This window comes from Pygocentrus nattereri, chromosome 7 (assembly GCF_015220715.1).
Source record: "Pygocentrus nattereri isolate fPygNat1 chromosome 7, fPygNat1.pri, whole genome shotgun sequence".
NCBI lineage: Eukaryota > Metazoa > Chordata > Actinopteri > Characiformes > Serrasalmidae > Pygocentrus > Pygocentrus nattereri.
The window spans coordinates 15985179-16012483 of NC_051217.1; the positions used below are offsets into that span (position 1 = coordinate 15985179).

The window sequence follows — 27305 nt, forward strand, 5'->3', positions numbered from 1 at the left end:
CAGATGTGTATTTCCCAGAAATCATAAGGCCCTCTGAGGGCCAAGTAGGTCCTGAGGGTTCTCTAGTATATTCATATTTTGGAATCTATTCCATGTTGTAGCTTGAACATGAACATCCAGGTAATATATTCTTTAATTCATGTATTCTAGTTTACTTTTTCTGTAAAAAAAGCATCGGATGCCTTTGACCTTTACAATATCAGTGCTGTTGATAACCATCACAAGATGAATGACCAAGTCCATCCTCCAGCTCCTCTCAATCAAGAGTCATGTAAGAGCCATTCTAAGACTAAAGTAACTTGTCTCATGTTGTAGAACACTGTTTGCATCACCCTCCTTAAAAATTTAGAAAGACTTGTATAATTATGTCAGTTATATCCCATATATCTGCATGTATTTAAGAAAAGCAGGACAAATTATTTAAATTATTTAATTTGTTAGATGTAGAAATGTCTTAATAAAGTGGCTGCTAAGTGTATATGTTTATAGACATGCATCCATCCATCCATCCATTTTCTAAGCCGCTTCTCCCTCAGGGTCGCGGGGGGGCGTGCTGGAGCCTATCCCAGCAGTCTTCGGGCGGAAGGCAGGATACACCCTGGACAGGTCGCCAGTCCATCACAGGGCAGACAGTCACAGACAGTCACTCACACACTCACACTCACACTCACACTCACACTCACACACACACACACACACACACACACACACACACACACACACACACACACACTCACACCTAGGGGCAATGTAGCATGTCCAATTGGCCTGACTGCATATCTTTGGACTGTGGGAGGAAACTGGAGAACCCGGAGGAAACCCATACAGACACAGGGAGAACATGCAAACTCCACACAGAGAGTACCGTGGTCGCCCAGCTGGGGAATTCGAACCCAGGCCCTCCTTGCTGTGAGGCAACAGCGCTACCCACCACGCCACCATGCCGCCCCCTATAGACATGCATGTTTTATATAATTATAATAGAAAAATGACTATTTTTAACATCTCATCAGAGCACGGACATTTTATTATGAGATCCATAACACTCAAATCAGCAAGAACGTTCAGTAAAATTCTTTCATTAGCACGTATCTAAAGATCATACTATTTTCAAATATGTATGAAGCTGAAAAAAATACAAGAACATGAATACATTAAAAAGTCATTCAGGTTTTAAATAGGATTTCATTTGAGCACTGAACATATTAAGCACTGCCTTTGGCAAAATGTATTAGAATATATTCTTTTCTCTGATTATTCTTATTCTTTTCACTGTCACCTTATTAACTGTAAAGCATTGCACAGTACAGAAACACGTTAACTCTTCATTTAAAACACATGAATGTTAACAGATCAGATATGAACTTTTATTCAAATCTTTTGGTCAGTCGGTGGTCATTTCAAATAGCATGTTCATTACATTCTTCAATGGAATGAAGACCGAAAATACTAGAAAATGTCCTGGTTGTACAATAATGAAGTCGCTGTGCTTTTTCCTCGTGCTTTGTGGAAATCTGTCTACTGTGCCGCGAGAGACTTCGCTGGTTTAGCTGCTGCTGCCAGCATAGTTTGGAACGATGATGTTGGCCCATTTGTAAATGACAGGAATGAAGAGAAGAGCAGAACCAAGAACAGATACCAACAGGAACGCCCACAGGAACACCCGGTCTAACACCTGAGCCACAAACTTCCAGTCCTGAACAACCTGAGGAGAGATATAAAAAAGAGAGAAGTATTGAGAGGTTCAAAAATAATTAAATACAACTCATGTTCCATCCCACCCCACTTTTTTCTCAAATACAAACCTTTGTTTAGAGTACTGTACCACTCCCCTGTCTACATAGCACTGTTGCTAGCTTGGGATTTTGAGCTGAGCCCAGCAGGTGTGCCTGCTCAGTGCTAATTAGCACTGGGCATTCTGGGATTTTTTTACCCAGATCCAACAACTCTATTCTAGTGCACCACATCCTCCTCCTGCTGGCATCCAGGCTGACCCTTTGTACATATGGCATTAATTATATTATATTATATTATCTTCTTCTTCTTCTTTCGGCTGCTCCCTTTAGGGGGCACCACAGCGGATCATCTGCCTCCATCTTGCCCTATCCACTGCCTCCTCTACTTTTACACCAACCATCTCCATGTCCACCTTCACTACATCCATAAACCTTCTCTGAGGTCTACCTGGCAGCTCCATCTCCAACATTCTTTGACCAATATATCCACTATTTCTCCTCAACACATGTCCAAACCATCTCAACCTGGCCTCTCTGGCTTTATCTCCAAACTGCTCCACCTTCACTGTCCCTCTGATCTGCTCATTTCTAATCTTGTCCATCCTTGTCACTCCCAACGAAAATCTCAGCATCTTCATCTCTGCCACCTCCAGCTCAGCCTTCTGTCTTTTAGACAGACCCACAGTCTCCAAACCATACATCATGGCAGGACGCACTACTGTCTTGTAAACCTTCCCTTTCACTCTTGCTGCTATCCTTCTGTCACACATCAGCCCTGACACCCATCTCCACCCACTCCATCCTGCCTGCACCCTCTTCTTCACCTCTTTTCTACACTGTCCATTGCTCAGTGTAGAAATTATAATATAATATAATATAATATACCATCATATATCATCATTGTTGACACATTTAAAGTCTCTTTTTTATATTTCTAACAGCTTTCTAGTAATAATTAGTAAATATTTGTGCACAGTTGTACAGAACCACTACATTCAGTTAATTTCCTATGGCAGGAAATAAATTTGTTGTATGTTTTTGAAAACATTGTTTCCATTGGGCTTATTTTATGGCATAGTTCCCAGTAGATTATCTATACAAGTTAACTACATGTTAAATGCATGTTTACTAATTATGTGCTAAAATTACTACCAAGTTTACAATTGGGACCAGGATGAGGATTAAGTTTAGGTTGTGATTTGAGGTTAGCATCTACAGTGGGCTTTTCAAATACAGTGTAAATAGATTCCTAACTTTTGAAATGTGGTGTATCCACTTCCACAGGAAAGCAGTCAGTTCTCCTCACCTCTCTGACTTCATTCTCCTTGACCACATGGAGAGTGATGTAACGAATGGAGTCTAGTGCTGCTTGTAGGTTGTATCTTGAGTTGAGCAGAGGGGTGGTCTCCTGAGGGAAACCCTTCCTATAGCCTCCGGTTCCTTCAGTCTGTGCTCCTCTCTGGCTCCCTCCAGTGGTAGCATAGCGGTCGACGTGACTGCGCATGCAGAGCAGCTTAGGCAGCCTGTGCAGGAAGATGCGACGGACCCAGGGCGCCATGCCATGATGCGTGGACGAGGAGCGATGGTGAATGTTGATGGCAAAGACTGTGATGACAATGGAGAGTGTGACGAAGATCATGGTGAAGACCAAATACTCGCCAATGAGAGGGATCACCTGTGGAGATGGACATGGCTCAGGTGGTTAAGCTGAACAAGCCAGTGAACAGTAGTGACTAGTTCAGTGTATGGACTATATTAGTCATCTTACATTTATTTTAAAGAGTTCATATCTCACATTTTTCTTTCCTTAAAACAATGGTTCATCAAATGTTGTTCAGTAAAGGCAATGGTTCTATTTATCTTTGAATGCACACATGCTTCTTTGCATGGTCAAATGGTTTTTCTTTATGAAGGAAAACCAGTTGTTTAAAAATGGTTCTGTATAGCATTAAAAAGGGTTCCACTACTATCTAAGAACCCTTTATTCTACACACTTAAAATGATGGTTCTACAGGGGTTCATTAGTAAAGAAAATGGTTCTATATACTGTAGACCCATGAACACTCAAAGAACCGTCTGCATGATTAAAGATTGTTTGCATTGTGGAAAAGTTCTTCAGATTGGTGGAGATTCCATAGAATCTTTTTAAGAGGCTTCTATTTAGCACCAAAATGGGTTCTTCTACTGTTACAGGCTTGACATCATAACAATACAAGAAGAGTTTTTGGTGCTATATAGAACTCTTTTTCATCCATCCATCCATCCATCCATCCATTTTCTAAGCCACTTCTCCGTCAGGGTCGTGGGGGGGTGCTGGAGCCCATCCCAGCAGTCTTCGGGCAGAAGGCAGGACACACTCTTTTTCAAAAGATTCTATATAAAACCATCTACAGCACATTCTCCATCAATCTGAAGAACCCTTACGTGATGCAAAGAACTCTTTAATCATGCAGAGGGTATTTTGAGTGTTCATAGTTCTATACAGAACCATTTTCTTTACTAAAGGACCCTTGAAGAACTCATTTTCAGGAGTGTAACAGTATATCTAATACAGTCATACAGGCTATTTTTCTTGTGCCTTTATAACTGATATATGTTAATGACCTCTGCTCTGATTCGCTGCCCTGTGCTGTGCCTCACCCTAAAGCAGTCTAGACAGAAACACTGGCTTCGCTTATAACTTCAAGGCAGGTGAGCATGCTGTAGACTGAATAGATGGATTTATAGACATGCATCAGTTTTTGTGGCATCACATAAACATTGCAGTTAAAACAGGCTGCTTTGTGCCTTTTATTTTCGGGTGGCTGTATGCTTCAAAACATTAACATTGTTTATATATTATTATCAACCTGTTTGTATTGAAAATGAGATAAAGCTGCTTAGAGGTTCAGTCAGCACTGTCAAAACATACATGAAAAAGGTACAAATGTAATCAGAGAAGTACAGCTGAACCTGTTCACCTTACCTTGGAGGAAGATGGGATGATCTCCTCTATCACCAGGAGAAAGACAGTGAGAGAGACGAGAACAGACGTACAAAGAGAGATCTTTTCTCCACAGTTAGAGGGCAGATAGAAGACCAACACAGTCAGAAAGGACAGGCCAATGCAGGGAACGATGAGGAATAGTGTATAAAAGAGAGGGAGACGTCGGATGATGAAGGAGTAAGTGATGAAGGGATAGGAGCAGGTGCTGTCCATCCTCAAACCCCGGCTGCCTGTAGCTGTCACAATCTCCCACTCACCATTATCGAAGTAGTCTCGCTTATCCACATGGACGTCCTCCAGGAGAATGTCCACCTGAGAGACGTAGTGCAGGATGTTTTATTTCCAACTCATAAAAAAGTCATCAAAAGCATCTAAGAAGAACTGTTGGTAAATCAATCAATAAGTCAGGCTTAAAACACTAACTGGACGCATATACGTTTGCTGCATTTCAGGATGTAATTCGTTATATTGATATGTGAAAATAAACCTGTGAGCCATCATAGGTCCAGGAGCCAAACTTCATGGAGCAGTTCTGAAGATCAAAGGGGAAGAAGGTCACATCGATTGTGCAGGCAGATTTGTAGTTAGCTGGTGGCGTCCAGGAGATGGTGCCATCATACTTCACCACTGCTTTAGTAACTGTGGCCTCGAAATGACCATCTGCACTATTGAAGAATATAAATTGTTTAATATTTCATAACATAAGTAAGACCACCAGCATAAAGTTGGTTTCTTTAGCTTAAATGGTATATTTATATTCAAGAGCATTTAAAAATGTATAGAAATTTGAGAATTTTGCAATTTGTTGTAAAGTAGTTGCAGCAGCTTTTCTGAAGGTATAAATGATACTACATACTTGTCATAGAGCACAATGTCCGGGATCCAAATGGAGTCAGAGGGCACTCGGATAGATGTGATACCCAGGTAACGCCCAGGGTCCCATCGTAGCTTCATATCGATCCATTCCTGTACAAAATAAATGACCTCAGAGGAAAACCACAACCTGGAAAGTTACATAAACAACACTACAGATTTAAAGCTGGTTCTGAACTCTGTAGTTGAGGGTGACTTATGACTTATGCTCAGTGTATGAGTGCAGACTATGCCCTAAACCGAGCTTAAGGAAGGCAAGGAGGATGTTTGATAAGCTTGGATAGTTTGGATGGTTTCTGCTGTGTACTGGAAGCCATGCCCCATCAATCAGCAACTGACAGCAGGTTTGGAAGAAGAGGGGGCGGCAGTGGGGTACAAAAGTTGTTACAGGAAGCGAGAGAGTGGAATTTATTGGGCATAAAATCAAGTGTCCCAGGTGTGGTCTTTCTCCAAATCATCCAAATCCAAGTCATTTCATAACTCCCTTTTTATTCTAAAGTTTGTATCTATGTTCACTAAGGCCGTTCCTAAACACTGGAGCAGGACACAGCAACAGTAATGTTTTATATCGCTGTTATTGGAACAAAACCTTGTATTTCCATTTTTGTCATTTTTCAGTTTTTGACATAATTTGAAAATGTTGCCCTTTATATTGTGTTTAAATCTTATGATGAATGGATTATAGCAAATTCCTTAAAATTACTTAGAAAGAAGTCTGGTTCCATTGACTTACATTAAAAGTGAAGCATGTTTTTTATTTCTCCTGTAAAGTTATTTTGGAGATACAAGGTTTTAGTCCAACAGCAGTGATACATTGATCTTTCTTTTAACCCCTCTCTAACAGACTAAAGTTTGCTGTCCTTATACACCAGGGTCAGTCGGGGGAATCTCAGAACCTGTGCACCCTGTGAACCCTGTGCAAATGCATTATGGACTCTCATCTCTTTAAAATGTGCCTTATTGTACACTGTTCAGTCTATCTACCAACACAAATGCTCATTAAATCTAAGTAATTTTAACCATTGACAAGCTCACTTTTACTTTTTCTTTCTTTAAATATTGTCAGAAGCCACTTTTTAGTGTTTCAATATTATCTTCTGATGTAATTTTCCTCTCTCATTTTCACTCTTTGTGTTCCTGTTTCAGCTACTTGATTTCAGTTTTTCAGGTTTGTGTGCTTTTCCATCAGCAACATGGCTGCATTGAAATCTAGTGAAGGTTCAGAATTTTCAGTGTTTTTAATAGATGCCATTTATTTTGCTAATGTTAATCTAGATATGATATGAACTGCATTATATATTTCACATCAAAGCAAGGTCTTTAGTTAGCCTGGGAAGTCAGCTGTGATGCCTCTGAGCAGAATCACTCTCTTTTTGTCTCCATCAGCCCTGTTAGTCCTTACTTTGTGCAACCTATGACCCACTGACCCCTCTAGAAGCATCAGTGCATCTGCTGAATTGAGCAGATACAATTTCTGCTGATAATATACAGCTGTCAGGGGATGGGCAGGAGCACAAGGAGAATGAGAATCAATTTGTGGTCTGGGATTGAAAGAGGAGGAGAAAGAGGAGGAGCGATACCCTGAATACTGTGGATACTGTGGATACTGTGGACTGTGTATGTATCAGATCATGGATTTCTATAGAACCATAAGAAGTATTATGTGGTAGTGGAGCTAGAATATAACACATTACCTGCTTCATCCAGACATTGGTGGTCATCAGTTGGTTCTTTTCATCCTTGTAGGACAAGGCCACAAAAACATTAAATGTTATTTAGGGTCATCTGCACCTACAAGACTAAATGATATGTTTTCCCGTCTTATATATTTTCCATACCTAGTGGATCCTCCTTTTAATTCTAAATGTGCATTAATTATTATTTTTCCTGATAAAAATAGCTGAACTTAATAACCAGTACTCACCACATCTACCAGCTGAGAGATGGCCAGTCCAAATTTGACCCGCACTGTCCCATTTAGGTCTTCTACCGGTCTTACCCATTTCTGGTAGTTGCTGAATAGATGCTTGAACAGCTTGTCCTCAGTTTTGGCATAGGAAGATAGTTTTGGGGGAGCTAAGGCAAAACAAAAGCACCACGTAAGTCTCTTTCCTTCCACATTATGATCCACTGGGCAAAAAAATACATAATCAAATTATATGGATGCAATAGAACATATTTCTCTCCAACACAATGATTTCAAAGATTTATGAGTGTCTGAGTTGATCCCTAGTCAATAAGCCCCTTAATCCTGAACTGAACACAATACAAATCACCTGAGGGCTTTTAGTGTCTTAGTAATTACATGGCAGATCCCTTATGTACAACTCCAGTGCCAGTGCTTACCCACAAAATGTGCACATTTCTACAGAAATACTGCAAATGTAATAGCGCTGGGTGGTTCTGAAAAAGTTCAGTACCACAATTTTATTTTTTTTCCAAACATGTCATGATATAACAATATCAGCTAAGCAATTATCAGATAATTAGCTACTCTGTGCTAAATGCCATTCAAATCTGAATCTAACTTGTTTTGAGTGGACTGTTCTGTCCTGTTCTGCTTCTCTCTAACTGACACTTAAGGGAACTTTACACAGTATTGTAAACCGGATAGAAAGCACATTTACTGAAAAGAAACTATTTATTATTATTTTCTAATGTATTCAGAACTGTTTTTTTAGTTTGTTTATTTCTTTTTTTGCAAAACAATCTAAAATAACACAGCATGAAATGCACAAGTTTGAACACTCCTGGTCAAATGATCAGAATCAGAATCAGAATCCTTTATTGATCCCAGAGGAAAATTGCAGAATTTACATGCTTGGTTGTTTTTTTTACATGAAAATTAAGTTAACAGGTCCTCTACAAATGGCAAACGTAACCAATTTTTGTGCACCATTGCTATTCATGTTATTTGAGATTTGGGGGAAAAATAATACCAAAAAAAACCTTTGCCATAACTTTTGCACAGTCCACGTTTATTTCTTTCTTTCTTTCCTTATTTATTTATTTAACAATATGATACATCACACATCAACAGTAATTGTGCATTAAAATGTACAGAAGTGTGTTAGAAGTGTTAGCTTCCCATCCCACTACACGGACATCTCTGCTGAAACCCTCCTGTCTGGCACTTCCAGCATGCTGCTTGGCCCCCTCTCTCACACCCACCCCCAGCCCCACAACTTTCAGCTCACAGCCACCCCCCACTGGTTCTTCTGCTGGTTGCCGTAACCCTCAGTTCACACATTCCAACACTCAGCATCCATCCTGCTCCAGTCTGACCTTCACAATGGCCCAGGTGAGAAATGAGCTCAGGAAGATCAAGGCGAAGAAGACTACAGGGTCAGATGGCATCAGTGCCAGGCTCCTCAAGTCTTGCGCAGATCAGCTGTGTGGGATAGTGGAGCACATTTTCAACACAAGCCTGAAGCTGGGGAGAATACCACAACTGTGGAAAACATCTTGTGTGGTGCCATTGCCAAAAAAATGCAGCACCCAAAGGACCTCAGCATCTAAAGGCCAGTGGTACTGACATCACACCTGATGAAGACACTGGAGAGGCTGGTCCTTAGACAATTCCACCTTATGGTGAGCTCATCTATGGACCCACTTCAGTTTGCTTACCAGCCTGGCATTGGGGTGGATGATGCCAACATCCACCTGCTGCATAGAGCTCTTTCTCACCTGGCAAAGCCTGGGTGCACTGTGAGAATCATGTTCTCTGATTTCTCCAGTGCTTTCAACACCATACAGCCTGGGCTCCTGAAGGGCAAGCTGGAACAGGTAGGGTTGGGCCATCACCTAACACACTGGCTCCTGGACTACCTCACCAACCATCCACAGTATGTGAGGACAAGGGACTGTGTGTCCGACATGGTGGTCTGTAGCACAGGGGCCCCGCAGGGAACGGTGTTAGCACCATTCCTCTTCACCCTGTACACTGCAGACTTCATGTACAACTCACCAAACTGCCACCTTCAGAAGTTCTCTGATGACTCAGCAATCGTCGACCGCCTCACAAATGAGGACGACGGAGAGTCCAGAGAACTGATTGTGGAATCACCTACAGATCAATGCGGGCAAGACCAAAGAACTGGCGGTGGATTTCCTCAGGGGCACACATCCCCCCTCCAGCAGTGAACATCCAGGGAATGGACATTGGGTGTGCACCTTAACTATAAACTGGAGTAGTCAGACAACACTTCTGCACTTTACAGGAAAGGACAGAGCAGACTCTACCTGCTCAGTAGGTTGAGGTCGTTTGGAGTGCAGGGGCCACTCCTGACGACCTTTTTTGACACAGTGGTGGCGTCAGCCATCTTCTATGGAGTGGTCTGCTGGGGCGGCAGCATCTCCACTGCAGACAGGAAGAAACTGGACAAACTGATCAGGAGGGCCGGCTCGGTCCTAGGAACTCCTCTAGACCCAGTGCAGATGGTGGGAGAAAGGAGGATGCTAAACAAGCTAGCATCCATGCTGGAGAATGACTCCCACCCCATGCATGAGACTCTGGCAGCACTGGGCAGTTCCTTCAGTGACCGGCTCCTTCACCCCAAGTGTGTGAAGGAGCGCTATCGCAGGTCCTTCCTTCCTGCTGCTGTGAGATTGTTCAACCAGCACGGCTCCCAGTAGACCACACACACACATACAATATACACTTTTTCATTGTGCAATATGTTCATAAGTGCAATACAGATCTTATGCAACTATTTTTTATTCTTATTCTTATTTTGTTGTAAATAGTCTAGAGATTTAACTTTAATTTTTATTATTTATAATGTTTATAATGTTTATACTGTTTCCTGTTTCTATTACTCTGCCTTACTTCTATTACTCTGCTGCTGTAATACAGTGAATTTCCACGCTGTGTATATATCCACTAATAAAGGATTATCTTATCTTATCTTATCTTATCTTATCTTATCTTATCTTATCTTATCTTATCTTATCTTATCTTATCTTATCTTATCTTATCTCTTAGAAAATCATGAAAACAAAGTTTGACCAGGGGTGCCCAAACTTTGGCATACTACTATATGTTGCAGTTAACTAAGACTAAAATTTAAAAGCAATACCAGTACTCACATACTGGTACTGATGATATACATTATCCAGTGCTAAAATTTAACAGACAACATATTTCTGGACAATAAATATGAAAACACAATGAAAAGCTTCTTAAATAGATGCTTACAGAGAAACTGAGCCACTATTATATTTGACAAAATAATGAACCCATTTAAATCCAGTAATACAATGCATCACTTTATTTAGTACTGAAAGTGCAGACTAGCTCAGGGAAAATGACTCCATTTTCTCCAAGGAGTCTATTTGAGATACGGCCTACAAGTACTAATGAATGTGATTTGTTTTGTTTTGTGAAGCCAGGACTGCCGCTAGCAGCATCTTCTCCAGTCTAATTTCACTCTCAGGGGCTGCAGGCAGTGAATAACAGAGGGAAGTCCAACGTGATTTAGTCCACTGAAGTCTATTACTGAAGGGGCAGATTCAGTTATGAATAGAGATTTATTGGCGGGGGAAGAACAGAATTGGCTTAGAGTGATTCCCCTGGTTTCTATCATAAGATGCTGTGGCAAGATTCTCAGGAAATGAACGTTATGAACCTTCTGATCCTCATTATTCACAGTACATATTTATTCATAATCATTTGTAACCTGACACCATTGTTGTTCTCCATGTAATTCAATTCAATGTACTGACCTGCCTGAGCATGTCACTTAATACAAGCTAATCCAATTATCGCGTGCTGTCAGGTTACCGTCCGTAATGGCTGAGTCAGAGCTTTGATTGAGTTTTCACTGAGAACAACATCTGTTATAGACTGAAAGCTAACTGATGTTGTAGTCATTTTGCATGTCATTGTACTAAAAATGTGATACAACATTACAAAATGATATAGAACCACTAATTATGGAAGCATGATTTGTTGTCAATAATGATCGCCAACACAGAAAACGGAGTGTGGTAGGAAGATAGATCAGTAGATATCTAGCAGTTACTCTCAATGTTATTATCTACCATAGAAGACAAAGAAACACAGACTGACGATCTGTGATCTAGGCATTCTACATGACATGTGTCTCCTTTAAGACTGAGGCAAAAATGTGTCTATATCCATCCATCCATCCATCCATTTTCTAAGCCGCTTCTCCGTCAGGGTCGCGGGGTGTCTATATCTACTCCTCATATTTAATATCCTGATTTCTCAGTGCTGTAGCTTTACCATTACCATGAAAAAAAATCACAGTAACGCACAGCCTCTTGTGGCTTCTTGCTTTATTATAACATCGGTCATGACAATTAATGGTTGTAGTACTGTAACACTGTTGCTGAGCAACATCTGCCATGACAGCATATGGCATGTTCATGGCATGATTATGGCAATGTTGTGTAGCAGGGCTAAAGTGTTACCGATCATATAAAAAACAAATATCATGATTTCTCAATGCTGTAGTGGCATTTATTTTTTATATGTTAAGAACATGATCGGTTGGACTGTAATGGAGCCCTGCTACACAACCTTTATGGCATTCAGGGCATGATTATGGCAACAGTGTGTAGCAGGTTTCCAGTAAAGTCTAACCCCTCATACTCTTAATATATAAAAAATAAATGCCAGTTTTTTCAGAACATAATTTGAGTTATTAGTGATAATAATCAACATAACCAGGTATTCTGCTAAGAAATGTAGCTCTTTTAGAGTATGGTATCATTGACTAGCAACCATGAACTGCTGAATGAAGAGAATGTATGGTCACCCATCACTGTATTCTGCGTCATTTCTATTTTTTTGACAACACAGCGCTATTTAATGCAAAACCTTTTGCTTTATAAGTACTGTTTGGCCACTAAATTACCACCACAAGTCTTATGTAGCATCAGTCCAGAGGCTGCCCTCTTATGATAAGTAATGCACCATTTGGCTGTAGAGGCTAGAATTTCTAAATTTTCAATGCATTTACATTTATGGCATTTGGCTGACGCTCTTATCCAGAGCGACTTACAATTTGATCATTTTACATAGGTAGGCCAAGGTGGTGTTAGAAGTCTTGCCCAAGGACTGTTATTGGTATGGTGTAGGGTGTTTGTGGGGATTGAACCCCAGTCTACAGTATAGAAGGGAGTATAGAGCTGTTTGGGATACAGCCTGTTTGCCCTGACATCTGACTGAAACATGAACATTTGAAGTGTGTAATCAATTCAAGTGACATTTTTAGACTTTTATACTGCCATTTTACAGTTAATCATACTGTAAGCACTTTAATTCAAGCCTGTGAGTTCCATAAAAATTGCATTTTTGGTTTTAGAATTCTGCGATGGACTGGCGACCTGTCCAGGGTGTATCCTGCCTTCCGCCCGAAGACTGCTGGGATAGGCTCCAGCTCCCCCCCGCGACCCTGACGGAGAAGCGGCTTAGAAAATGGATGGATGGATGGATGGGTTTTAGAATTTTGATGTTATAATGACTGACTAGCAAAAACGATCATAAGCAATCATAACATTAAGAATTATGACATCTGTTATGATAATCGCTTGCAATGGTAACAGGATACTGTTTTATTACTGAACAAAATCTATTATGACAACTCGTGACGGCATGTGACATGTGCCATGACATGTTTAGGGCATGGTTATGTTAAGTGCCACCACAGATGTAATGTTGCTGGATATTTGTGGAAATTATGTCTTTGGAATATGATATACCCTTTTGAGCAAACAAATGCTTGGGCAATCAATTCACAGTCATCTTTCATCTTTAATATGATCTTATACACTCACCAGCCACTTTAGTAGAAACGCCTACTTTGTTGGTCCACTTTTTAGATGTAGAGTTGGAGATGATAGCTCATCTTTTGATGCACAGTTTGCATTAGTCATCCTCCAGGCCTTCATCTTTGGTCAGTTTCTGACCACAGAAGTGCTCTCTGCTGGATATTTTGGGTGGTGGGCCACTCTCAATCCATTGAATACACTAATACCAGCACCACAAACTCTACTGTGCCAGTGTCATTGCTGTGCTGGGAATGATCCACCACACAAATATAGCTTGGTCAATACCAGTCCTGTGGTCAGAAACTGACCAAAGATAAATGGAGAGCATGGCAGACAATTTGCGCTTGACCACAGGTAAATCTGTAACTGTACACCAGTACAATGGACTTATATGGTAGGTGTTTATAAGAAAGTGGCCATAGAGTGGTAGATGCTTATAATAAAGTAGATGGTGATTGTAAATCAATTATAAACGCCTAGCAGTCTGAATGATCACTCAGAGACAGGCCATCCAACGGTAAAGACAGCAACATGCTTCTTTTGTGCAATGATAGAAATCACAGTAGTGCATTTAAAGCTCCAATTCTACATGCTTATCCATTTTAATATGGCTAACATGGACATTCTACTATGGTGGCATATTTAAACTAGTTAAATTGGACCAAATGATTGGACCAAATGAACTCAAACAGATTTTAATTGGATTAATCTAGTGTTCTTTTTTCATGCTACTACTGACAGTCAGAGACATTTGAGCAGAATAAAACAGCAACATTGCTGAGTTTTTACTCCCTATTTGCAATGTTTGGTACCTTTATAAACAGTCGTGTTTACACATAATTTCTACAGATGAATTTATTGATTATATTGAACAGCTTAAAATATTTAGTTTCTTCATTCTGCCTCAGAGGCAGGAGTTCATGTCTATGGGACTGTAAATCTCATTGTTATATGACTGGCTAGACTTGCAGTCAACCCTCCACTTTCAGCTGGTGCAACTACAGATCAATATCCACATTTCTAGCATTCCTGAGTCGATGTGGGACTGATTACCAAATATATCTTTCCTCCAAGCTCTGTCACAGCCAGCCTTATATGGCATAACCAGGGGTTTTGGAGAGCTTCATACACTGTTAGAAATAAAGGTTCTGTGCAGGTACATTTTTCCTTTGTCAAGGTACAAACAATGCAGATGTATCCTCAAGTTTTTCTCAGGTGAAAAATGTGAATTTGAATCTTTGGTAAATCAATGTTTAAAACAGAATAATAAAATCAAAAGACTGGAGACGGGATGGGGTTGTGGGTTCTGGTACAATCATGTTCCCTGACTAAAGGTACCGAGCTGTACCCTTGAGGGGACCACCCCAGTGACAAGAGGGGTACTGCTCCAGAGACCGTTTTAGCCTTTTTTTCGGGAGTGTAGCTTGCCTGAACAGTCTACGTTGTTAAAACATTGGTTTGTACAACCAACTAATTAATAGTAATTCAGTATATTATGGTGCAATCTGAACTTTTTTTGTTAATGTTATAAATTCATATGCAAAAACTTCAACAGCCCTGGCCAAATGACATGTTCTGTTGATTTTCTAAGTGAAAATAAGTTAATATGTACTTTATAGACTGACATTTTTATGCAGTTTTTAATGCACAATTTCTTTTTTGTTTGCTGAGTTTCACATATTGGAAAAACAATAAAACCTAAAGCATAAAATGGGTCATAACCTTTGCACAGACAACTATTATGTTTTTCCCCCAGTATGCTAGATTCAGCAAATGAACAGTCGTGCATCAAAATGTGCAGACATGTGTTCTCCTATATTCATTAGAAAATCAAGAAAAATGCAATTTGAGTGCCTAAACATTTGCATACAAGTAGTGGCATACATGTAGTTGTAGTAGAACTCCTTTATCTGACCAACTTTTAGTCTATTTTTGTAAACACACTCTAAAGAGGAACCCTGATCTAGGATCAAACTCCCTACTGACCTCAGGCTAAAGCATCAACCTGGTCCAAACACAGCTCTTAAGATTAAGAGATACTTTTTTGATCCCACCTCCGCATTTAACCCATCCGTGAAGTGAAACACCACATACACACACTAGTGAACACACACACTAGGGGGCAGTGAGCACACTTGCCTGGAGCGGTGGGCAGCCCAATCCACGGCGCCCGGGGAGCAGTTGGGGGTTAGGTGTCTTGCTCAAGGACACCTCAGTCATGGACTGTCGGCACTGGGGATCGAACCGGCAACCTTCCGGTCACAGGGCCAGATCCCTAACCTCCAGCCCACGACTGCCCCTTAGTGTTCTAGAAGCCTCCAGTAAGAGATAAAAACTGAAGCACAAGATGGATTCAGTATACAAGCTGTACTTACCTTCTTAAGCAGCAGCTTAAGTTATAAATAGTGTCCCAATGAAATGAAGACCACACCATTGAGAGAACATTTACTTGCTCAGCTCGTTAACTGAAACATGTCCCGACCTGTCTTATGAAACACTGCCTTCTCTTGCCTTGTACCACAGAGATATGCAACGCATTTATGAAAGACGTTGCAGGCTTTACAAATGCCTGCAACCTTGAGGAGAAGACTAGGAGGCTTTGAGTCTCATCTTTATCACTGTATGATACTATGTATTATGTGATGTTTTAAAAAAGTCCCAACTGAAATACTTTTCTGATTACACCGACTAAATATACATTACTGTGCATTCGTCACATTAGTCCATATTTCCTTTGTAGGCACTCAGTATTGTGCAAAAGCAAGAGACCACCCTTCATTTATTTCATTTCCAATCAAAACAGTCGTAAATTACAAGTAAAGATTAGATCTAAGATAATCCACTTGCATCGGAAATGGAAAGTCCAAGACAAATTAGTGAAAAAGATTATTTTTCAGACCTCACAAGTTAAAAAATATGTATATTTAAAGATACAGAGGACTGGACTCCTAACAACTATGCACAACCTGGTAGACCACCAAAACCATCACCATCAGATAAACAGTACTTAAAGCTTTGATCTTTGAGAGAGAAGAGAAAATCAAGCTCCACTCTTACTTCAGATCTAAAAAAATTCCATGTTTCTGTCCATCCTTCCACTGTGAGAAGGCAACTCAGCGCTATGGCTTTGAAAGGATGTGTACCTGTTGAGAAGCCCTTACTGAGAAAAGGAAAGAGAATGTGTGGAGCAGCAAGTCTCCTGAATAGAACAGAAGCTTGAAAAGGTGAACAAACAAAACCAAACACAATACTAAAAAAAAGTTTTATATCATTTGTATCATTTCATATAACATTTGTATCTAAATGCCCTTTTGACTGGATATTTAATAAATAAAGGTCTTAGTTTTTTGCACAGTTTATGCATTGTGTTCGATAGAACCTAATGCCCCTGATCTATTATATAGTGGCCCTAAAGAGCAAGACTCCTTTTAAAGAAAGGAAAGACCAATCAAAATAAAACAAACATCTTAATAAAAGTAAACAGAAGAAACGACAACAGGTTTGCCTCTGAACAGATAACCACTTCTAACTAATAGTATTTGCTACTATTCGCATCACACGCATGATAAAGCTTGATTTAATATAAATGAATCAGTAATAATCCATCCATTATAATAAATAAATAATAATAAATCGTGTTAAATTGTCAATTCTGCATTGCTTAATTGCATACATTTAATTCAAGCTGTAAAGCTGTTCTCATTCTAAAATCTAACAATCTCACTCTGTTTGTCTTTGTCTATTTGCTGTCTGCCAAACACCCAAATGAATTCCTGTTGTAGAACAAACACAGATGGGAACTGATTAAAAGACATCATGCTATCTCCATCTTTATTCACCACAGGTCTGAACTCTGCATACATTCTGCATACAGAGAGAGAGAGAGAGAGAGAGAGATAATGCATGGAGGCAAGGTCACATGAACTCACCTAGTGTGGAGCAGAGCAGACAGCAGGAGGCAAGCAGAATCAGACATAAGCTTTGTGCTGGTATCATGATGCTGCTGGTAGCATCAGAGCAGAGCAGTGGACTTCTAGGGTGCCATGGACATCACAGAGCTGGACATACAGACAAAGGTGTTTCTTAGCATATATAAAGACTTCCAGCTTCAAGCAATATTCATAATGAACTGCTTACATACATGTAACTACATACATACAATTTACAGTGCACAAGAACATGCATATTCATAGCTATGAAAGTATTATATGTCATATCATGTATCATATCTCTTAAATATGCACAAATGCTATGCTCATTACAGTACTGCATGAACAGGAACAGTGATACATCAGGAAGCTTTGCACACATACAAAATAGTTATAGTCAGACATGAATGTATTACATCATATTATATCATACACCATGTACATATCAGCCCAGATGTTATGCTCACTACAGTCATCCATGCAGGAACATCAGTGCATCATTTACAAATGTAACTGTCTAAATGTTTGTGCATAGGCAAATATCCATGTAGTTGCCCAGTAACGTATCACATCATATCATATAAATACATTTATGCACAGACGTAATGCTCACAGTAGTCCATGCACAAATAGAGTCGACACTGACATACATGTTCAGCATACATGTAAACACAGACACATGCATGCACACATTCAGTGTTTTCCTTCACTCCCCCTCTGCCCCAGCCATGCACTCTAACCTGTCTGTGCAGAGGACGAACAGGCTACAGGTCTTCAGATTTCTGCCTTCCTCTCTCTAGCAGCCCTGCATCCATGCCACCCCAGCCTGTTTCCCCAATACGCTGCGGCTCACATTCACACCCACCACACGCATGCTGTGATTCTCTCCTCCTCCTTCTCCTCCTACTCTGCAAAACAAGCCCTGCCCTCATTCTCCTGAGGGTCTCCTCTCCCCCTATACACTCCAAGAGAAAGACAGCCAATCAGAATGATGGATTTTTCCTGCTCTGAAAACGACTGCCACCTCTTGGTGAGCCGTGTAAACTAGGCTCCCTCTCTCTGACCTAATGATAAACTCACATAAATGTGTGTGGGGAGTGTGCATGTTTCTGTGTCAGAGAAAATCAGGAAACAAGTATCCTTTCACCCAAGTCCAATGTCCATTTACTGGAAAGCTAAAGCATATCTGTACATGAGTGTATGATGCACAGACCTTCACACAGTCAAAGGAAATAAACTGGAACAGCATACAGGTTTGTTTTAATAGGACAAAAGAGGCATCTTTCACCATTTGTGGGTCAGGTATCCCTTAACCACCCTCCCACAAGGAGTAAGAAGCTCCCCTGGAAAAATCTTGCATGTAGGTTTTAAAGATCGTATCGTATCATCAATGTATTGGTGTGATTACATTAACTGCAAGATGATAGATTGTATATTCATTTCATGGCATTATTATGACTATGAATAGTAGTAGTGGTGGCAGTAGTACTAGTAGTAGTTGCAGTAGTAATACAGCATTAATACTGGAAATAACAATTTAAACAATGCAATAAGGAAATAACTTTAAAAACAGCAAGAAACATAATGCCAGGGATGGATTGCTGACCAGGCTAGTGGGACCAGTGGGGTCAATGGCCAGGGCCTTTGGAGGCAGTGGGGGGAGTCTCAGATCACAAGGTTAAATGCTAGGACAGTCCACTGCACATGCAAAAATTAGATGAAGAAATAGCCCTTACAACGATACAAAAATGAAAGAATAGCCCCTTAGCCTATACTCTGGTACCTTAAACACCAAGAAAAATGTGCAGACATTCAACTATGCAGGAGATAACAGGCTATTGCATGTGGAAAGAGAAATAATAATGTTGTTTACAATACATCAGAAATAAACATGAGACGTTTTATTAAAGTTATTTTTGTTTGTTTGTTTATTTATGTATTTATTTATGTATTTATTTATTTGTGCAGCATTGTCAGAGTCTGGGGATTGGGGGGGGGGGGGGGGGGGGGGGGGGGGGGGGGGGGGGGGGGCACTTGTACCCAGTGGCCTTCTAAGAGCGTGATCAATCCCTGTTTAATGCTAATGCCTGATAGCCAGTCCACATCCCTCAGTCAGCAACGCTATGATTTTCTAATGAAAATGTAACTGAATAATATTTTGGGGGCTGTATTGCAAAGAAAGCATTTGGCCCCGTGTCTGAGAATCATATCCCCTATAAATCTCATGCAGTGATCTAGATGAAATTTCAGAATAAATTAGACCGTAGCCATTCCGTATGTGTCAAGGTTATATTTGGCCCCATCATTTGGTCGAGAGAGAGAGAAAAAGGTGGAGGGATTATCTTCCTTCTGACTTGCACTACTTCCTAACGACCAGATGTCTGGACACGGCTCCATTTTAAATTGTAAAATGTTTCAAATAAAAAACCTCCAAGAGCAAAATGTAAAGCACCAAGACATAAAAATATACCTTAACCATCAGTTTCCTTAAGAACTGCATTGTTTTGTTTAAAAGTTTAATACTTCCATAAGTCCTTGCTGCTCTTCACAGCTCTGTTCTTCTCCTGGACCTTTTTTCTCCACTTAGTTTTTTTTTTCCACCCTTATTCATCTTGTATGCCCCATCTCTTCATTTTCTCTCACAGTCTCTTATCTTTGCCTTTTCATACTGTGCGCATCTTTTTTCAGTGATACCACCCAACACAGTTTTGTGTTTGACAGTAATGAGCCATAAAGCTATTCTTTTACAAAAGACATCTGTTGAATAATGCAGGCTTTACAAGCTCAACTCACCTCTTAGCATATAACATGAGGCCTAAGCACTCAATTATATCCTAATCTGCCTGTCCTTTCCTTTATTTAACTTTATTTGTACAGAAATATGTCATCTGAGATGTGTGTACCATACATTTACTGTCTTATTGCTTTTTTGAGAGTGTGTGTGTATATTAGAGACAAAATAACTATGACACATGACAATGAAAGTTCATAACTGAAGGAGCATTTAATGACATGTTATTCAGTTTGTAAACAGTATTTCCAACTTGATCAGTTTAATGCTCATATTATTAGTCATAAGTGAATATACAGACGAATGTTGCTTGGTTGGTCGTCTAGTGTATTTCTGCATAGTAACCTGCCGGCTGTTCAGTCGTCTCCTCTAAACAAAGAAAAAAAGAGTGATGTCACGTAATGGAAAGCCAACATGAGAAAAGAAAAAAGTGTATGTCTGTGTATAGCTGAGTGTATATCTGAGTGTGTATCTCTGTTTGTGGTATTAGCTACTGCATGCAGAGGCTTTTGCTATGAAAGACGATGTGTGAAAGCTATGCAGGTGTCAGTTGATGGCTGTGTGGTATTTAGCCACAGTGCTTTAGTGCCTCTGTTTAAAGATATTGCTGTAAGGGGCCCACTTACCACACCACTGTGCTAAGCTGTAAGCCGCAGGGGTTTCACTGCTGGAGTTGAAACTGTGCAAGACAAAAAGCAGCAGAGGCATCTATTAGTAAGAATGTCACCCCTCAAAAGTTCATGTCATATTTCCAGCAACCTGAGATGACTGTTGTCTGATGCACAGCATGTGTTCCACCATTTCAAACCTCTCATCTTTACCCATGAATGTCCATAGTTGAAAATGTATATGTACTTTGGTTCAAACATTCTCTGAACTTGCCTGGACAAATAAACAAAAATAGTCAACTTCTCATATTACCCCCTTAAAATCCCAAGTTTATTACATTGTAAGGCTTATTTTTTAGTGTTTACATGGTAAGCCACAATGCAAGCTGATTGAGTTATTCTTAAGACGTAGATATAGGTAGTAAAGCTTTAGAACAATTTCTGCTTCATTCATCCTCATCATACTTCATTTATTTGTTGAACAGTTGAATGTGCTCATTTGTAATGACTGTTGTATGTGCTGATCAGGGTTCACTGACCTTTTTGCATTTTTTCCTTCCTTGCCTTTTTGGATTAAAAAAAGCATTGTTATTATTAGGCATTGCTAATAATGAAGAGGTCGAATAATTAGAAGTCACATTTGTTGTAGGAAAACAAAGTCAGTTACCTTTGCATTTTTGTACTGTGGAATATACAGCATTTACAGTGTGACAGGGCTGTCCTGCTGAACATCTGTTGACAACAATAGCAATGTAATTAACCCCTTAAAACTTCATATTATTACGTACTAAGGCTTACTATACAGTGGCTACAAGGACTTCAGTGCAAACTCGCTGAGCTATTCTTAGAGATTGTAAAGGTATGTAATAAAACTTTGGGCCTGGCCATTTAAGGGGTTAAATATGCATCTCTGCAATGTCATTGTTTTATTGTTTAATCAAGAAATGCTATGCACTGTTACTGTTTTATACACACACACACACACACACACACACACACACACACACACACACATACATATATATATATATATATATATATATATATATGTATGTGTGTGTGTGTGTGTGTGTGTGTGTGTGTGTGTGTGTATAAAACAATGAGCAGTGCTCATAAGGCCTACGTGACACTTGCATAAGCCCTTCATGACTTACATAGACTTACGTAAACATGTATAAACACTTATTCCAGGCCTCATATTCCAAAAGGTTGCATTTCCCAACATTGATATCAAGTTAATAAAACACATCAGGTCAATCAGGTTAATTTAGATGTTATTATTTGGAGAAAAATTACATGTGACAATCATATACTCATAATACAAAGCTTGCCAAGTCAAGCTGGTTGAACAGTAGTGAGAATTTTCTGTGGCCCTTACGTAAAGTGACTTTCAGTTTACCATTTATAAGATTTAAACTACGTTCCAAGCTTCAAAGACAGTTGTTATAATGTGCTATGCCATGTCATGTTACCGAAAAAAATGTCATGACACAGATGTTATGTCAATTTGACATCAATGTCGACAAAAGCAGCCTTTAAGACAGACGACACATATTGGAATGAACCTTTACGTAGGTTTAAGTCAGATGTTATGAAGGGCTTATGTAGGGGTCATGAAGCCTTATGAAAATTGCTCTATAGTAGTGTTACAGGAAACAGACAGTGATATGTAACATGATCTGTTTGTGCCAAGTGTGGTGGAGCTAAGTCTTAATAAAAGTTACTAACTTATGAAAGATGCAGCTAGAGAGAGTGAAACAAAATGAAAATGAAAAAAGAGAATGTTTTATGGTTTTATGATTACAGTTTAAGAAAAGATATGTTATTATAAAGAGAGGAGTTTGTCAAGTTGAAATGCAGTCACTACAGTGGAAAAATGTGAAATGCAAACATAAAATCCCTCTATTACAGTCTTTTCACGTTGACCTGTTGACTGAAAAACAATAGGAATACTGTTTAAATTGTTAAGAATATTTGCATTTAAAAAGTAAATGCTGAATATTAAATCACGTGTTGTTATTTAGTAAAGAATTTTCCACTGTGGAGATTGTATTTTAAATTGAGATAAGTTCCTCTCCATGGTTTTAGATGAAACTTATCCAAAAATGTAAAAACTAAATTGTTTCTGCCTGTGGTTTCTTGCCTTAACATCACCTGTTGGGAAAACTACTTACGGCTGATGACTTTGATCCACAGGATGTTCACCTTAAAATAGATACGAAAGAAGGTCAGATGCATTTAACATATACAAACAAGATGGTGCCAAATGAAAAGTAACTACCTGGGGTTATTTCACAGTAGTACAGGTCACTGTCTGGACTGGCACTAAGGAACAAATGACAGTGAAAGTAATTAACATCTGTGTGACTCTAAGACTCTTTCTACTTTTACTTCCCAAAGCATTTTAAATGTGTATACAGCACCTTGTGTCAGGATTCTGGTACAATCCTAAAAAAACAAACGAATTCTGATCAGTTTTCACAAATGCAATCTTCATGGTGACCAAAAGAAATGCTTCAAAATTGCTTGGATTACACTAACTTATATTAAAAGTAAAAGGTATTTTGCCTTCTCCTGTAAAGTTGCTATTTTGGAGATTCATTTTTTTGGTTTTGGACGTGACAATATATGAAGAGAATTGGAAGATAAAGTTTGTGTCTATGTCTGTGGTGATCGTGAATTAAATAAAGTGGCCTTTTTCATCCAAAGAATTTGATAAAGCATAGTTAATGACACATTTATCTAAATGTTATGTGTGGTGAGGCTGGCAATCACACTGTACTTACTCAACGTAATAATGTGTCGGCATGGTAAAAACATAAATATTCCCAGTGCAAATGCTACTGCAACTATTAAAAGTATTATAGCATTAGACAGCCCTCCATCTTCAGATATAAGGTCTGAAAAGTAAAAAAATATAGAATATATATTGTATTCTTAGATACTGTATAGCGGAACATAAATAGATCAAATTTCTAGGACATCCTTACAGAGCATTCCTTACCATGCACTTCAACATAGATGGAGTTTTCTCCAGTCTTTCTCACCTCACTGAGAGAGTAATTAGAAGTCGAATACACACAGCTATAGTTACCAGACTGTTGTTGTTTGACATTTTTTAGAAGGAATGTTGTAGTAGTAGACTTAATGTTACAGTTCACTGTCCTGTTTCTGTTCCCGATTCCATTTAAACACAAGTAAACATAGACTTCAGAGCAGCTTTGATGCCCTGTGATGCTGCACGTCAGTGTCAGGCCTTCACCCTCTCTTAAAGAGCTCTTTGCTGCTGTAATCTTCGCTGGCAAAATGTCTATGTAGAAGCAGATTGTTTACCGAAAACATATGCACTCAGTAATGTAAGATGAATAAAGAACAAACTATGTGTTGAAATATGACTTACCAGAAACTTCCAGTGAGGCTGAGTTACGTCCTATTATATTCATCTTACATGCAGCATCTTTCTCCAAAGAATAAACGCAGGTGTACAAGCCTGAATCTTTCACAGTAACTTTGTCAAAGACAAACATTACATCATTTTTAGTTTGTTCAAGTTCTGCTATCTTCACTGTGGTACCACTCGCGCAGAGGTGCACATAAACCATCTGTGCTCTCACATCAGTAACTTTGCACTTAAATTTCACTTGTTGACCTTCCTTCACCTTGGAGTTAGCAACAAATATCTCTGCTGGACTTACATCACCAGGACCTTCTAGTTATGAGAAAAGAATTCCAAGAACAAAAAATATCAAATGATGAAATATTTAGCAAAAAATGAAAGCAAATATAGCAAAAAGAACGAAGCAACATTCTTTCAAAGTGATCATATGAAATGACACAGAAGCAGATTGTTTACCTGACAACATATGCACTCAGTAATGTAAGATGAATAAATGACAAACTGTGAAATATGACTTACTAGAAACTTCCAGTGAGGCTGAGTTACGTCCTATTATATTCATCTTACATGCAGCATCTTTCTCCAAAGAATAAACGCAGGTGTACAAGCCTGAATCTTTCACAGTAACTTTGTCAAAGACAAACATTACACCATCTTTAGTTTTTTCAAGTTCTGCTGTCTTCACTGTGGTACCACTCGCGCAGAGGTGCACATAAACCCTCTTTGTTCTCACATCAGTAACTTTGCACTGAAATTTCACTTCTTGACCTTCCGTCACCTTGGACTTCACAAGAAAAATCTCCGCTGGACTTACATCACCAGGACCTTCTAGTTATGAGAAAAGAATTCCATGAACAAAAAATATCAAATGATGAAATATTTAGCAAAAATGAAAATGAATATAAAAAAAGGAACGAAGCAATGTTCTCTCAAAGTGATCATATGAAATAACACACGTTACCTTTTTGAAGGGACGTGGACAACATGATCAAGACTGATAAATGAGAAAGAATAAACAGTATGTGAGTTGTCATAGTTCTCAATAAACCCCTGTCGTTACTAAAGAACCTTTGAAGATCCCCCCTTGTTTAAAGAAGTCCTAAATATTTATACTCACAGGTTTCAATGGTTTCTGAGCTGTCATGGTTCTTAATATAAGCACTGACTTTACTAAAGAACCCTTGAAGAATCGCCTTTGTTGAGGTTGTAGTGAATATTTATACTTACATGTCGCAATCAGCAGTTCCTTCATTTTTAACCTAGCTTCCTGTAAAACTGTTGTACTGGTCACTTCTCAAACACTTGGTATATCAGTCCTGCGAGTTCATGCTGCCTAAATGCATTTGATGAGTTCAGTGTGCTGTGTGGATGTGCTCTTTCACACCGCCACACTGACCAAGCAAGCAATGAAACACACTAACAAGCTTAGACTTTAGTTTCCTATAAACTTTTGTGAAGGCTTTTCCAGACATTCTAATTTATTTTGTTTGCTGATTAGTTTCCAAGGTTTGACCTTTGATGGGCTTTTCATGCATTTGGCAAGTTTTGCCCCAAAATGGATGACCTAACAGATAAAAATGCATATAAATCTACATTATATAAAATAAATAAATAAGTTTAAATATGAACAGTACCATGGTGTTGTTAATACTTCTTTTGTTAACCTCATGGGTGAAGGCATGGGTACAGTCTTGCACACACCCAGTAAAATTTAGGGACACAGTATTTCTGCTTTTGATATTTTTATATGTAACACTTGACTGGAGGGCAGCATTATCAGGGCTACATGACACCTACATAAGCTCTTAATGACAACTGATATAAACATACATACACATTTATAAAGGCTTGTAAATCCAGGCCTAGTTTAATGATTTTCCTACTCAAGTACACCTAGTAACTCCCTTTTGAGTTGAATCAGGTGTGTTTGAGCTGAGACTACAGGAGGCTGGCAAGTTGAAGGAAAACTCAGCTTCTTCTGTCTTAGTAAGGTGTTGGCCACCACAGGTTGCCAGAACAGCTTCAGTGCCCCTTGCAATAGATTCTACAGGTGTGTTGAACTAAACTGAAGGAAAGGGACTATTGTTCTTCTTGTGTGAACTGTGTAGACCAACGAATATTATTTCCATCCTTTACATAATCATCAAACCATTCAATTATTCATCGTGTCCTATAGATGGGATCGTTGCCATCCTGGAGGAGAGCACTCCTGTCAGGATAGAAATATTTCATCATAGGATAAAGGTGATATTGATACTGATTTGCAGTGACCCTTCCTTCTAAGGAGACAAGTGGATCTAAAGCATATTAGCAAAATGCCCTGAACACCACAGCAGAACCACTGGTTCTTTATCCTGTAGTGCTCATTCATTCAGGCCTGTACCTTTTTCTTGATGTAGGCCTCAAATGCATTCTCACACTTGTGGAGAATACAGTAAAAGATGAGAATTTTTAAAAATGATTTTTAAGAATGTACGTAGACTAGTGTCTATGGGTTTTGCACCACCTCTCAAATGTCCCAAGTCTGTCTTTGTAATGTGGATTTTATGCAACCCTACTATAACATCTCACTGTGGATTTTGTGCATGGACTGATCTTACTGACACAGTGAGTATTCAAGGGTCTCTAATATAAAAAAAATAAATAATTTCTAAAGTCTCTGTACAGGTGTGACCACTGACCATAGTTTCAATAAATAATATCTGTGGGGCAGATATTTGTTCAGTCTCCATGGTGATGTTTTCCTGGAACAGCCTTTACTGAAAATGAGCTTGTGTTAAATTGGCTAATTGTTGTGTTTCTGATTCTGTGTGAACATCTTGGCAGTTAGTCCACATCATGGAGACTAATTATCCATCCATCCATCCATCCATCCATCATCTTCCGCTTCTCCGGGGTTCGGGTCGCGGGGGCAACATCCTGAGCAATGAGGACCAGACCTCCCTTTCCCCAGCCACTTCCACTAGGAAGGGATTCCGAGGCGCTCCCAGGCCAGCTGGGTGATATAGTCGAGTCTCCTCCCCGGTGGACTTGCCTGTGACACCTCCCAAGGGAGGCGTCCAGGAGGCATCCTAACAAGATGCTCGAACCACCTCAACTGGCTCCTCTCGACGTGGAGTAGCAGCGGCTCTACTTTGAGTCCCTCCCGGATGACTGAACTTCTCACCCTATCTCTAAGGGAGAGTCCA

General features: G+C 39.5%; 2 protein-coding genes across 4 annotated transcripts; both read right to left on the bottom strand.

The window, feature by feature from the left end:
• Nucleotides 1–1009: 1009 nt before the first annotated feature.
• On the bottom strand, nucleotides 1010–18205 carry chrna5 (cholinergic receptor, nicotinic, alpha 5). Its single transcript, XM_017719431.2, has 9 exons — nucleotides 18062–18205; nucleotides 17322–17450; nucleotides 7520–7671; nucleotides 7290–7334; nucleotides 5579–5688; nucleotides 5210–5387; nucleotides 4702–5034; nucleotides 3043–3411; nucleotides 1010–1705 (listed from the first exon to the last, which is right to left on the bottom strand). The coding sequence occupies exons 2-9, from the start codon at nucleotides 17386–17388 to the stop codon at nucleotides 1547–1549; spliced, it is 1413 nt and encodes a 470-aa protein (XP_017574920.1). The 5' UTR covers nucleotides 17389–17450; nucleotides 18062–18205; the 3' UTR covers nucleotides 1010–1546.
• Nucleotides 18206–20325: 2120 nt separating this feature from the next.
• Nucleotides 20326–25392, bottom strand: LOC119263739. Of its 3 annotated transcripts, XM_037540248.1 has the most exons (13): nucleotides 25345–25392; nucleotides 25079–25111; nucleotides 24637–24945; nucleotides 24121–24429; nucleotides 23725–24030; nucleotides 23507–23620; nucleotides 23144–23168; nucleotides 23002–23045; nucleotides 22895–22925; nucleotides 21388–21452; nucleotides 21260–21284; nucleotides 20739–20791; nucleotides 20326–20481 (listed from the first exon to the last, which is right to left on the bottom strand). In XM_037540248.1, the coding sequence occupies exons 1-13, from the start codon at nucleotides 25367–25369 to the stop codon at nucleotides 20435–20437; spliced, it is 1386 nt and encodes a 461-aa protein (XP_037396145.1). In that variant the 5' UTR covers nucleotides 25370–25392; the 3' UTR covers nucleotides 20326–20434. The 3 variants fall into 3 exon arrangements, with proteins under 3 accessions (XP_037396145.1, XP_037396146.1, XP_037396144.1); XM_037540249.1 differs by lacking the exon at nucleotides 25345–25392 and having other exon boundaries at nucleotides 23815–24030; nucleotides 25079–25179; XM_037540247.1 differs by lacking the exon at nucleotides 25345–25392 and having other exon boundaries at nucleotides 25079–25179.
• Between the last annotated feature and the right edge of the window lie 1913 nt (nucleotides 25393–27305).